A 14,589-nucleotide genomic window follows, 5' to 3' on the forward strand; every position below is an offset into this window, starting at 1 on the left:
GCTTGCTGCAGCCCCCAGCCCTGGTGGGGACACATACAGTATTCCAATGCTGCCTGTGACTGAGACATGTCCCCTCAGGGGTAATCTGTCCTCAGCCTGGTGTGCAGGCACAGCGGATCCCTGAACCCAGACCATCTGGTTCAAATGCTGGCTCCGTCCCTTACTGCTGAATCCTCAGTGAGGAGTGGGGATGTACCTGCCTCCCCAGGTGGTCCTCAGGATGGCCCGATAAGCTGAGGAGACGGTGGCTGTTTCCATGCTGGGTCCTATAGGGCCCACACCTCCCATGGGCGCCTGTCCTGGCCTTCAAGCTTATTTCTGAGAGGACGGCAGGGCCAGCCCAGCCGGGGAAGGGACGGGGGCTCCAAAAAGCGACCTGATGCCCAAAGTCACATCACTATGGTCGCCACGTCGGGATTGGCGTGGGCCCCCGGGAGCTCACCCTCAAGGCCAGGCCCGCCTGAAGCCAGTGGCTTCCCGCCGCCCCAACACCACTGCCCAGCAGTATTTTTGCGGCATGGAGGATCCTGCCTGTCACTACGACCCGCCAGGGAGGCGCTCCTGAGCTCCACGCGCTGGGCGACCACGGCCCGGACCCCAAGACCAGCTACAGGGTTAAGCTGCCCGCCCCCCGCCCCCCGCCCCCCGTTCCCCCGGGCCTGAGCCCCCGGCCACGGCCCGGCACCCGACCCCTCGGTCTCGCCCCCCCCCCTGGCCCCGCCAACCCCCCCCCGTCTCCGGCCCCCCCCCGCCCCGCCCCCCCGGGCCTGAGCCCTCGGACGCGCCCCGGCGAGCGCCGCGTCCACGTGGCGCGACCCCCGGCCACGGCCCGGCACCCGACCCCTCGGTCTCGCCCCCCCCGCCCCCGGTCCCCCCCCCCCGGCCCCGTCCCCCCCGGCCCCGCGGCCGCCGTGCGTAAGCAGTGACGCAGCGCCGCCCTCCTCGCGCCCCGCCCGCCCCGCGCTCCGCCGCTGCCGCCGCCACGACCCGGCCGGGCTCCAGGGGCCGCTAACGGTCCCGCGCCCCTCGGCGTCCGCGCCCCCGCCCGGCGCCCCCCGCCCGGCCGAGCCGGCGCCGGCGGGGCTGGCGCGATGGGGGCGGCGGAGCCGCTGCGCTCGGTGCTGTGGGTGAAGCGGCAGCGCTGCGCGGTGAGCTTGGACCCTGCGCGGGGGCTGCTGCGCTGGTGGCCGAGCCCGGGGCCCGGAACCAGCGTCCCCGGGGCGGGTGAGTGTCGCCACCGGCCCGCAGCTCCCCGGGGCGCGCTGGGGCGGGAAAGGAGGGGCCGCGTGGCGGTGGGGACCACGGGGGGAGCGCAGGCCTGGTGCGGGGACCTCGGCGACAGCTGGCAGGGCTCGCGAGTGGATTCACTCGGGACAGGGTGACAAAGAGGGAGCCAGGCGTGCCGGTTGGGAAGGCGAGAGCCGGGCGCCCACGGTCCCTGCGGGACGTGACCCCAGGGAGCCAGGCGCAGCGTGGCGACCGCCGGCAGGTCTGCGGCAGGAGGTGTCGCCGGCTGTCGCATGTGCCTCATCAGCACGCAGGTATTGAAGGACGCCAGCAGGACAAGGCTGAATGCGAGGATCCCGAGGGGACGCGGGCGCCGCGTTCTGGGTTTGGGTGGTTTAACCTCGGGACAGATGCTTCTCCTGAGCGGGGTTCCGAAACCGAGAGGCCCCCTTGCAGGGTAGGCGCCCATTCTGGAGAAAAGTGAAGGAAGGGGCTCATGGTTTTCTGTCCGGGATGTGCTGGGGGAGGGTGTTATTCTGGTGCCACAGGCTGCACACGTGGCCGCAGAGGCCCTCCGGATTTGGAGAAGTGTCATTTAGATACAAAAAGGAAAGGACACTACGGCCTGGAGGCCACTGCTGCCGTGGGTGGGTGGACAAGGGCACTCTCTGCAAGGGACCAGGCTCCTGGCGCAGGCGGCGGCTTATCACAGAGGTGGCATTTGATCCTGGAGGAGGAGACTTCAGGTGTTTGAGCCTTGACAAGGGAGGCAGTGTCCAGGCACAGGAAACCCCCAGCTGGCCAGCGTGGGCGTGTTCCATTTCATTCATTTCTCTTCCCCAAGTTGTTCCTCAGGGCCTGGTGGTACCCAGCCTGGGCTGGGTGCATATGACAACGTCCCAGTGCAGTGGAGCATTTTCCACTAAAGGGAGACAGAGGCACACAGGGGCACGTAGGTCTGAGGAGGAGAGCCAGCAGGGTGGGGACAGGTGATCCCAGAAGTCCTCACTTACATGGCAGCATTTGACCAGAGACCTGGAGAGAGCTGTGAATGTTGGGGAGACATGATTCAGGCAGGAGGAACAGCAAGTGCAAAGGCCCGGAGACTAGCCAGGGGGCTGGTGTGGGTGTGCAGTGGGGGTGGGGGGTGGGGATGGAGCCCTTTGACTCGAAGGGGCTGAGATGGGGACTATGGGGACTTTTACCGTGAGTGCCAGTGAAGTCCCTGGACAGCTTTATCCAGCTTAGCATTTTTAAAAGATCCTTGTGGCCCCTTCCAGGAGAGCAGACTGAGGAGGGACAGGAAGTGAGGTCAGGAGCCTTGGCCTGGGCCAGGCAGGAGGCCTGGTGAGCAGGGCTGGGTCTGCAAAGAGTTGAATAAGTGAAGTGAGGGGATGAGGGGAACGAGGTCCCGATTTGCGTTCGTCTGAAATTGCTGTGGAGGAGGAGCGATTTATTGTTTTAATTCTTGGGAATCGGGTGGTGGAGGTCCCGATTCTTGTGGGCAGAGTTTGGGATGCCTTTTCGACCCCCTTGGGGCAGCCTGGGGTGTTGTGGTGGGTGCTGCAGGCATTTTCTGACGCTGGGGTTGTGGGGCTCTGCAGGTGAGGGGAGGGATGGGGCACAGCTGGAATATTAGGTCCGGCCAAAGTCAAAAGTGGCCTTGGACCCATGACCAACACTTGGTTTCTGGCTCTGGGGTCTCCAGAAGCTTTGTCTGCACAGAGTTTATCTGTGGCTGGTGTCTGAGAGTCTACTCTGGTAGGATCATTCTTCTCGTCCCTTTGGGAGAAATGTCACGCTTGGATAGCATCACCCTTGGGCCTCCTGGTACCAGGTCCTGCTTCTAATTCTTGCTCCTTGATGCTGGGATGAAGGGAGCCTGGCCCGTTCCTCGGGCTTTGGAGCGTTTCTGTAAATCTCTGGGCTTAAGGACGACCACACACTGCCTTCATCATCCTGTTGAATGCGTCACTTCTGTGTGAGCCATGATGGGTTTTCTGCGACAGCTCCTCCTGTACCGGGCTATATACAGTGTTGAAGTAACTAGCCCAACTAGGGGTCGAACCAGGAACTCGGTGGGTCCAAGTGCAGCCGCTGTGCTTGTAAGCAGTGAGGTGTGGCCTCTCTCAAGTCTGAGGGGCCACGTGGACACTGGACAGACCCCACCCATGGGGAATGTCTGGGTAGGAGTCCAGTCACTGCCAGTTTGCAGTGTTGGCACCCTCGGCTGCCTACTATTATGGTTTCCGGTCACCAGATTCTGGGTTGTGTGCAGTGGTCTGCCTGCTTTTGCTGGCCGCCTACTCCACAGCTGCCGCTCTCTTTCTGGAATGGTGGTTGCTTCACTGTTAAACCATGACGGCGCTTTTGTACAGGCGCCTCCAAGCTTCCTGATGGCTGTCCCCTCCCAGAGAGGCTGGGGTTGCGGCCCTGGCTGGTGGGCTTCCCCTAGGGAGCGGCCTGCGCTTGTCTCCTCTGCTCTCCAACATGATGCAAAGACACAGCTGTGCCCCCTCTTTGGGTTTCCTCCTAACTCGGCACCCCCAAAAGGCATCAATCAGGCCCCTGGTGGATGATTTCATGCTGGAGGGCAGGAGAGCGGAGGGCAGACATGTACCTGTCCACGGGACACTGAATTCAATTAGCAGAATGCAGTGGCCAGCCCCACCGCCCCTACCCCCAGGTGTCCGGACATGCCTGGGCGGACTGTGGCCTGGTGGGGCAGGAAGGGGGTGGAGGTTGTGCAAAAACAGCCTCTAGGAGGACCTGGGAGGCCAGGCAGAGGGTGCCATGGAGCTCCAGGATGGGGAGGGGAGGGTGTGGGGGGAGGGGGATCATGGGTAGATTGGAGGGGTGGGGGGGTGAATTGAAACTGCTTCAAAGAAGGACAGAGAAGGGAGCCGAGCCAGGGTCCTGCGTGCACTGGGCTAGCTCTGGCATCTTAGGTTATTTCTTCTGACCCTGTTCATTTCTCAGTAATATCACTCCTGTTTTCAGATGTGAAAACTTGAAGCCATAATTTGACTGCTGGTAGGGCACATGATGTACAACGGAAGCTGGCTTTTAATCCAGCGTGTGCTCTGCACTCTCTGAGTCTCCATGCTGGGAATGGGGCTCTGTTGGCAGCCCAGGTGGGATTAGGAACTCAAAGGGGCAGGGTTTCTGGACCCAGTGAGAGCTGCACCTAAGGAAGCTGTGAGCCAGCAAGTGCCCCCGGGTCGGAAGTGGGGCCGACTGAAAACAGGAAACCCTGACAGACGCTTCTCAAAGTGCCTCCTGTTAGGTGAACTTGAAACAAACTGAAACTACATCTGGATTATACCCCTGGCTGCAGTAAAACACACTCAAATAGAACACACTCAAATAGAGTGGGTTCCTTTAGAGTTGGGGCTGGGAGGAGTGTGTGTGTGTGTGTGTGTGTGTCTCTCCAGGGATGGGGTGGAGAACTCTCCCCTTTCTTCCGCCAGTGCCATCTGGACATCCAAGGCTGGTGGTGAGCTCTTTGGGCAGGCCACTGCTGTTTTTACAGAGTGTGTCCCCAACACCCCCTATGAGGCAGCCAGCAAAACGCAGGCAAGCCACAGACACTGCAGCTCCATGGATGTTTGCCTTGCTAGAAAGTTCATCCATATGCATGCTCGCTGGTCCCCTGGTCCGTTGGGTGGCCCTCCCCTGCCCGGCTTGCATTCCAGTCTCCCCACCGTGTGACCCCATTGTACCCCCATTGTACCCGCCCCACCTGAGCCCTTCCTGACTCCACCTGTATACCCGCTTCTTACCCATTCATCCCGATCCTCTGCACTTGAAATGCATTCCCTCCTGCTTCCCCATATTCAGATCTCACCCTTGTTCAAGGCCAGCTCTCCTAATACCCTTTGGTAATCTTTTTATTTGATTTTGTTTGTACTTCTCTGCTAGTGATTTCCTTCTGCTTTTTAATTTTTGACTTGTTTGTCTCCCTTACATTGTCTCTGGGGGCAGAATCCAGCGTCAGATGGCTGTATTTCCTCATCATCTCCTCTTTCCCACTCCCCAGGAGCACCTGGAGTACTGCCTCCACAGTAGGTGCTGACTAAGCGTTTGAAGGATGAGTGAGGAAGAGTTCAGCCTGGCCCTCTAAGGAGTGGGGCGAGAGCAGCGCAGGTGCTCCGACCCTGTATCCCTCCTGTGCAGGGAACAGGGGTGAATTTTGGGGTCGCCACTGCCCCTGGCGTGAGAGCTTTGGGGAGGGTGTCCCAGTGGTTTCTGGCTCTGTTCTCACTTAAGCACCTTTACTTTCCTCTAAAGAGACGTAGACCTGAAACCACTGGGAGTGGCAAGGAAGTGGAATAGTTTGTGTAAAGCCCACAGATTCTACAGAATCCTGAGGCGTAAACACAAATCCTAAAGTGCGGCGTAGATAATCCGCCTGATGTGTGCTGAGTCTTACTTACGTCCCATTATGAAGCCAGAAGTCATGCAGGTCATCAAATTATATAAGCTGATGACCTACATATTTCGATAAGGAGGCGTCTCAGTCTGTCTGAATAGGAAATAAGTGGCAATCCCATTTTCCTGTTTTCAAAAACACGCAGAACCTCTTTCCAGATTTGCACATGAGTCACTGGAAGCGGTGTCAGCAGAGGTCAGAAAAACAGTGGTCCTCCCGGCAGTGTCTCTTGCGGCACTTGCCTCAGTTCAGTTATTGTCAGATCACGTGATTTAGCAGTCGTGGAAAACTGTCATTGTTCTGAGATTATTCCGAGGGGGGCTTTTCTCTTTGCTCTAAAATAGGTCAGCAGGCATTTTCTGAAAGGGCCAGATAGCAAATATATTTTAGGCTTTGTGGGTCCCAGTTTCCCAGCTCTGCTGTGTTAGCACAGAAACAGCTACAGACAGTATGTAAACGAATGCATATGGCTGTGTGCCAATAAAACTTGTATTTATAAAAGCAAGCAGCCGGCTGGATTTGGCCTGCAGTTTTCTGACCTTGCTCTCAATCTTTGTTGCTGAAGGAGGAATGACAATGGGATGTGTTATAAAAGTATCGAATCCAGATGTACTTCAACACAAACAAATCTGGTCGTCTGCAGGAATCACTGCTGCAGTTTGGGGAACACTCGTTTGGGTTCTGACCCAGCCGTGTACTTGTCTGTAAGCAGAAAGCCCATCAGAACACAGTAGATTGAAGCCTCCTCTGAGGAACGGCACATACATTTGCAGACTGATCTCAGGCATTGAAATTGGGATGGTTTATTTCTCTCTAACAAAATAAACCTCCCATATCAACTAAAGTTGGAAGGGAACTCAAGAACAAAAGGACCATATGGGAGTGATGGGGTCTATCTTGGAACACGTTCCGTGGGCATTGGAAAAGAATGTGTGTTCTGCTGTTGTTGGGTGGGGTCTCGTAGAACATGATTGAATGCTGTCGTGGATGGTGGTATTGAGTTCTTCCATAGCCTTGCTGATTTTCTGTCTAGTTGTTCTGTCAATCGTTGAGAGGAGTGTTGAAGTCTGCACCTATCACTGCACTTTTCTATCGTGCCTTGTAGTTCGGTCAGCTTTTGCTTTATATATATCCTCGTTCTGTTATTTGGTGAAAATGCATTCAGAATTGCTACGTCTTCATTTAGGATCGACCCTTTTTTCATTATGTAACGTCCCTCTCTGTCTCTGGTAATCTTCTATTAACATAGCCAGTCCTGCTTTCTTTTTGATTAATGTTTGCATGGCATGTCTTTTCCGTTCTTTTACTTTCCACTTACTTACATCATTAGATTTGAAGTGAGTTTCTTTAGACTGCATAGAATTGGGCCATGTTTTCTAATCAACTCGGCCCGTCCCTGTCTTTTTAATGTAAATATTGACATGTTAGGGCTTAAGTCTGCCGTTGTATTTTTTGTTTTCTCTTTTTCTTCTGTTTTTCATTTTTCTGTTTTCTTTGTCCTGCTTTCCTGTAGATTACTTAATTTTTTTTTAGAATTCCATTTTGACTTATCTGTATATCTTAATTTTTTTTTATTGTGGTAAAACATATGTATTGTTTTTGAGTGCATCTCTGTGTATAGCCTTTGAGTGGTTCCCTAAGTATTGGTTTACATATACTTAACTCATGCTAGTCTCCTGGTGCTGTTGTACCAGTTGGAGTGGAATGTAGAAACCTTACCTCTCTCTGCACACTTCGCTCCTCCCTGTTCTATAACTGTCTTAATAGTTTCCTCCATACATTTAGAACCACATGTCATCAAAGATAATTTTTATCTTCAACACGCAAACATAACTTAGAAAAGACAAGAGAAGGAAACTCTATTGTAATTTCCTGCCTCTTTTCTTACTGTGTTCTTTTTTCTTTCCCCTCCTCCTGTTCACTCCCCCCCCTCTCCCCCCCTGGAGTCTTCTTTCTTCTTCTTTGAACCATTCTTTTAGGGCAGGTCTGCTAGTGACAAGTTCTCTTAGTTTTCTTTCATCTGAGAATGTCTTGATTTCTCCTTTATTCCTGAAGGACATTTTTGCAGGGTATAAGATTCTGAGTTGACAGTTCTTTTTCTTTAGCACTGGAAAAACATTGTACTACTTCCTTCTGGTTTCCATGGTTTCCCTTAAGAAATTCACTGTCACTCGAATTGTTTGCCCCTCTAGGTGTAGTGTTGTTTCTCTCTCACTGATTTTAAGGTATTTTTCTTTGTGTTTGATTTTCAGAAGGTCGGCTATGATGTGTCTTGGTTTGGATTTATTTGGGTTTATAATATTTGAGGTTACCAAATTTGGGAAGTTTTCAGCCATTATATTTTTGAATACTTTTTCAGCCCCTCTCCTTCTCTCCTCTGGGACTCCAGTGACACAAATGTTTGAACATTTATTATTGTCCCACAGGTCCCCGAGTCCCTGTTAATTTTTTTAAATCTATTTTTTAAATCTATGTTTTCCTGTTGTTCAGATTGAGTAATTTCTATTGTTATATCTTCCAGTTCACTGATTCTTTTCTCTGTCCTTTCATTCTGCTGCGGAGTCCACCCATTTGTTTTCTATTTTGGTTATTATATTTTTCAGTTCTAAAATTCCCATTTAGATCTCCTGTCTCTTTGCTGAGCCTTTGTGTGTACTTATCTGCTTACGCGTGTAATTTCTCATGAAGTATTTTCATCATGGACGCTTTAAAATCCTCGTCAGATAATTCCAACGTCTTCGTCACCTCAGTGTTGACATCTGGTGATTTATCTAATGTCACATGCAGTGCAAGATGACGCAAAATGCAGGCAACCCCTACATGCATAAAATGAAAGTGCCCCACATTGCCACTGCCAGGTCTTTGCAAGACATTTCTCCAGCATTCGTGCGCTCACTAATTTATTATTGTCCCTGTTTATACTTCACTGTGTCCACACGCATATACTGTGGAATGCCTCTTCTTCGTACCCAGCACATGTAGGCTGACCAACATAGGGCAATGTCATTTCACCGTCAGAGAACCGTGGGTGGCCCCACTGTTGCCCCCAGGACCTCACCTGCTGGGAGCTGTGTTTCCTGTGCCCTTCAGCGACTTGCTGTTCACCTTCTCAGATTCTTGCTGGAGTTCTTTGCCTCTGGGGACTTGTCTTCAGTCAGCTCTGGTTCCAGAGTCCTCTGCTCTCCCTGGGCGGGTTCTTCCAGGCCCCTGGTCTCAGTTACAGGCTGTCATCCCACCTCTCCCACAGCTGTGTTTACGTCCAGCTTCACCTGGATGCGTCTGAAGTTCTGTAATTAAAACTGCCCCAAACATGCCTGAGGTAGCTCAGGTGCAGCCTGTTCCTGGGTTTCCCAGAGTAGGGAATGTCTGGGGCTGTCATCCCCAAGGTCTAGCCAAGTGACCCCTTTCTTCTGTTGCATCTGATGGGACCTATCCCGGTCTTTCCAGAGCCTCTTGCCCACCCCTAGCTTCTGCCTCAGAGTGGCCCTGACTCTCAGTGGTCCTGGGTCCTGGTTTTCTCCAGGCCTTGCTATGTGCCTCTGTCCCACTTGGATATCTGAGCCTGGCTAAGGATGGACATTGTGTCCTGAACATCTTTCCCAAAACTGAGTGCAGTAGCTGGCCTGGAAGTCAGCACGTGCAGCTTGAATTGCTGAGAGAATCATTTAAAAAGTTGCAAACTACATTTGGTGATTCTGTTGGGTAAAACACATTGTCCTCTGATAACATTGAGTTTCCCAGGTTTAAATTTAAATTTTAAATTTTATTAGATTTTAATTTAAAAATTAGGTAAACCTTTGTTTTATTTTTGGATTTCTAATGAATATTAAAGCGAACTGTTCCCAGCATTTGGGAGTTGGACTTGTGTTTGTGTGCATTCGAATGGGTTCATTGGTCATACGGACGTGGTGTGTTACAGACGCCTGCTCCGTGCCTGTTTCTGAGATCATCACCGTTGAGGAAACAGACAGTCATGGGAAAGACTACAGCAGTGGAAAATGGCAGAAAATCGAAAGGCCTCACGCTTTCACAGGTAATGTAGCCTAAATGTCTTCTCCCATCATTAATTAATGCTTTGGTTTTTAATCATCTTCTATTTCGTTTATTTTTACATGAGTTAAAACACCTGAGAAATGGGATTTTTTCCTAATATACCTTGAAAGTTACTAGTCAGCCATAGGGGGTGCGCGGGCGCCCCTGCTGGCTCTCACGGTCGGTCACAAGGCCGCGAGCCGGAAACTACTAGTAACGCACTTGTTTCTGTGCAGTGCACCGAGTGAGGAGAGCCCGGCGCCACCGCTGGAAGTGTGCGCAGGTGACTTTCTGCTGTGCCGATGAACAGCTGTGTCACCTGTGGCTACAGACCCTCCGGGAGCAGCTTGAGAAGCTGAGTACGTGTATGTTTTTATATTTAGAGGACAGAGTTGCTGTGCTGCCCAAGTGAGTGTGTGCGTGTTGTGTGCCTGCTGCGGTGACCGCTGCTTCCCTCCTCCTCACAGCTCCTGTAACCAAGCTGGAGATGATGGGTCACTGTGACTTTTACACATCTCCTGATTAGTGATGCCCGGAGCCCGGCCTCCCGGGCAGGCGCGCCCTCACTTCCCAGTTCAGCCTGATTCTGGGGTCCGGGGTTCATTACCGCTGCCTGGGGTCCCATTTCCCCCACCTTTCCTCACACCTCAGACCTAGTGCTCTGTCCTTTACATCTTCGGGGACGCCTCAACTGGTCTGTTCAGAAAATGCCCTCAGTTTCTCCTGCTCCCCTCCCGCCTCGGGTCCTCTGTTGTTTCCAGGAGACTTTGAGTCTCTAGATTCAGACCTGGAGAGAAAGTCCTCCAAACCTGCCCCCTAGAATGATGGGATGTGTTTGTTTTTCTATGGAATCCATAGAAACGCCTGTACAGTGGTAGCTTTGCTATGGTCTACTTGTATCTAAAAGTATTACCGATCCTGTTCTTCAGCTCCTCTGTGGTTTGAACTCCTAACTCTGTTAACCTTTATCCCACCACTGGCCTGGAACATAGACACGGAGTCTAACGTCTGTGACAAGCGCCGCCGTGTGTAGTGCAGTGTGACACAGAACTCGGCCCCGTGTGTGGCCCGGGGCTCTCACACGTCAGCATTCTGATCGCCCCACATCCTAACCACACCTTTAGAATTTTAGCCATTCTGGTGGGTGTCCATAGTCTTGATTATGGCTTTAATTTGCGTTGCCCTGACAGCTAATGACGTTGGGAAATACATTCCTGTTTATGGGCCATTTGGAAATCCTCTTCTGTGAGGTGTCTGTTCAACTCTTTCATCCATTTTCCTGTTGGGTTGTTGTCTTTCTCAATTATATGTAGAAACCCTTCACATATGGTGGCTCTGAACCTTTTATTGGATTTACGAATTACAACTATCTTCCTTCTCTCATTGCGTGGCTTGCATTTTCAGTCTCTTCCCTCCATTCTTTCGATGATGAACACACATTCTTTTTTAATGTAGTTCTAGTTTTTTGTTTTTTCACTCTGTGGTTGGGTTATGCTCTATTTAGGACACCATTGTCTGCTCCAAGGCCATGAGGTGTTTTCTTCTCAAAGCTTTGCTTTACCTTTCGCATTTAAATCTAGTCCATTTGGAATAGATTTTTTATATAATGTGAGATAACTGGTCAAGGTTCTTTAAATGAAGATATTTGCTTGACCCCACGCCATTTGTGGGGCAGACTGTCCTTTTCCCCAGGCATCATGCTGCTTCCAATTTGCTTTTTGTTTATTGCTCCAGTATGGAAATGTAATTGAATTTTATTTTTCACCTGACATCCAATGACCTTGCTAAATTCACTTACTAATTGTAACAGTTTGATGACTCTGCTTGTCAGCTGTGAATAATGTCAGTTCTGTTTCTCCCACTTCAGTTCTTGTGCCTTTTCTTGCTTTTTCCTACACTGTTGCCCTGGTTTGGACCTCCAGGTCAGGGGGATGGTCTTAGTCCTGGTCTCAGAGGGAAATTTTCAACATTTCACTGTCAAGAATGGTGTTTCTTTGGTTTTTAATAGATTTTAAAAACCGAATTAAGGAAGTTTCTTATCCTAGTTTTCTGAGAATTTGTTCTTTTTAATCATGAATGGGTGTTGAATTTAATAAATGCTTTTTTTGTATCTACTAAGATGATTGTGTAATTTTCTTTTTTTTGAGTTAATGTGTGGAAGAACATTGATTTCTCTTTGTAGAAAAGCCGTTGTATTCCTGGGATAAGCCCCACTTGATCACAATGTAGTACCCTTTTCATATATTTCTGGATTTAACTTGCTGATAATTCTGTTTAGGATTTTTGTACCTAAGCTCAGGAGAGAAACAGACCTATGAGTTTCCTTTCTGGTAACATCCTTGTCTGGTTTTGCTTTCAAGCTTACAGTGGCCATGTACCAAGAGTTGAAAGGCTTCTTCCTTTCAGAGTCTGTGGAAGAGTTTTTATAATATCGAGGCGACTTTTTTCTTTAAATATTTGGAAGCATTAATTAGTGAAACCATCTGAGTCTGGGTTTTCTTTGTGGGAAGGTTTTTCTTACTTGTTTCTTTATTAGATATTAAACTATTCAGATCTTTTATTTCCTCTGTTAGCTTTGGTAAATTGTATTTTTTGAGATTTTGGTAAATTGTATTTTTTGAGGTTTTTGAAATTTGTCTATTTCATCCAAATTTACAGATTTATTGGCCTACATTTATTAATACAGCTTTTCACTTTCCTTGTAATATTTGTAGATTCTGAAATAATGTCCCTTTCTCATTCCTGATATTGGTAATTTGTGTTTTCTCCCTTTTTCTTTCTCAGCTTTAGTAAGGATTTAGCAATTTTATGAATCTTTTCAAAGAACCAACTTTTGGCTTTGTTGATTTTCTCTATTGTATATTTCCCCCAATATTTCAGTGTGAAGATTTTCAGGCATACGGAAAATTGGAGAGAATTGCACAGTGAACACCCATTTACCCACCAGCTAGAGTCTACAGTTGTTACCATTTTGCTGTATTTGCTTTGCCAATGTCTGTCTGTCCATCCATTAGCAAGTTGTATTTTTGCTGTTTCAAAATCAGTGACAGACATCGGGACACTTCACTTTTAAACACTTCAGCCTGCATGTCATTAACTAGAGGTCAGTATTTGGGTACAGTTCTGAGGTAGAATTTACATACAGTGAAATGCACAAATCATTAAACTAAGGAGTTTTGAAACATACAGAGACCTGTGTAACCTAAACCCCTAGAGGGCTTACATCACCCCCAAAGTTTCTTGTGAACCTTCCCTGTTGGACAGACAACCCCCAGTCTGATTTTTCTGTTACTGTTGCATGTGTTCCTTTTGCCCGTCCTAGAACTCTGCATAAATGGCGTCACGTCACGTGCTGGAGCTCTTTTGTGGAAGGCTGCTGTCTCTCAGCGTGCTTTGGGCAGGTATTCCTGTTGGTCCGTGGATCAGTGTTGTTCCTTCTTATCGCGGAGTAACATTCCATTTTGCAGACAGACCACGTTTTGTGTGTCCAGTCAGCAGTTAGCAGACATTGTGTGTCCACTTTTGGCTTCTGTGAAGGGTGCTGCGGGAAACATCCGTGCACAGGATTTTGTGTGGACTTAGGTTTTCCATTTTCTTGGGTGCATACCTCTTGCTACTTTTATTGAATTGCTAGATTTCTTTTTTTAAGTATCCGAATGTACTCGAATGGACCGAAACAGAAACGTGGAAGTTGTTATGAGAACATAGGGGTGAGTCAGGAGACCCTGTGTCAGGGGTTGGCTGGGCCTCTGGAGGGACTGGCACCGGGGACTGGGAGGCCACCCGGTGTCTCGCTGTCTGTCCATCTCCACGTCAGGCTCCTCCTGTGCCTGTCCGTCTGTCTTTCTCTCCTAACGCCCCTTTCCGTCCATCGGCCTCCTTCTCCTTGTTCTCTGCAAACTCGTTTGCTTCGCACGAAGAAGGATGGGGCTGCTGCCTTCCAGAGGTACATCTCATCCGGCCGAATCCCGAATCCCTGGGGCTGTGGTTACATCTGGCAGATGTGCAAAGCACCGCCGTGCTGCGAGGCTGTCGCTCTTCTCTTTTCATAGATTCAGAAACTCTTTAGCATTGCTCTTTAACCGAAAAACTTTTCATCACGTGATCCTAAGCAGAATTCTGAAACCATTGTGGTTTGCTTCTGTTCAGTGACTCAGTGCTTCGATGGGATTTTTCGTTGTATTCACTGTGATTTGCACAATGTTTTTGTTTTGCAGCATCTAGACCAAAGCATTTACTGGTGTTTATCAACCCATTTGGAGGGAAAGGACAAGGCAAACGGATCTACGAACGGAAGGTGGCGCCATTATTCACGCTCGCCTCCATCACCACTGACGTCATTGGTAAGTTACAGTCTTTGTAAATACGTAGCAGGGAAGTGGAGACTAAAGACGGTCACTAGAGAAGACTCTTACCTACAAGATTACTTTAAACAAAATCGAATGTGCTTTTACAAATCAGAATGAGAAGAATGCAAAGTAAAGAACGCAGACTTTTCTAGCCAAGACCCTTCATTTAAAGCATTAAGAAAAACACTAAGACGATAAAAGGACAAAGATCACGGGCAGAAAGTTCTTGCAAGAAGGGGTAGACACGATTAACAAGTCTTAGAAATAATTTCACTAATAAGTGACATTTTAAGGATCATAATGTGGTGCCACGTTTGTGACACCGAGTTTTCAGCACAAGTTCTCGATGCTGGGAGGGTGCGGGTCTTCCCCTGCTTTCCCGGTCCTGTGTAAACTTAGTAAACAGCACTTGGCACTGGGCCACTTGGGTCAAGGGCCTTAAAAATGAGGGGTTTTGCTCAGCGTTCTAGTTTTCTAAATCTTTCCTGAGAAAACAATCAGATGTCCACAGAGGGTGAGGGACACAGGTGTCCATTGCCACATTTTATA

At 49.8% G+C, this 14,589-nt stretch overlaps 1 protein-coding gene across 1 annotated transcript in view; it reads left to right on the forward strand.

The window, feature by feature from the left end:
• The first annotated feature begins 964 nt into the window (after window positions 1–964).
• Window positions 965–14,589, forward strand: part of CERK (ceramide kinase) — a 32,164-nt gene continuing 18,539 nt past the window's right edge. The window contains exons 1-4 of the mRNA XM_081060676.1: window positions 965–1,224; window positions 9,579–9,692; window positions 9,928–10,050; window positions 13,909–14,034. Coding sequence (XP_080916802.1) covers window positions 1,092–1,224; window positions 9,579–9,692; window positions 9,928–10,050; window positions 13,909–14,034 — 496 coding nt within the window. The 5' untranslated portion in view covers window positions 965–1,091. The remainder of the gene's footprint in view (window positions 1,225–9,578; window positions 9,693–9,927; window positions 10,051–13,908; window positions 14,035–14,589) is intronic.

Source organism: Rhinolophus hipposideros (genome assembly GCF_964194185.1).
Source record: "Rhinolophus hipposideros genome assembly, chromosome: 9".
Lineage (NCBI taxonomy): Eukaryota > Metazoa > Chordata > Mammalia > Chiroptera > Rhinolophidae > Rhinolophus > Rhinolophus hipposideros.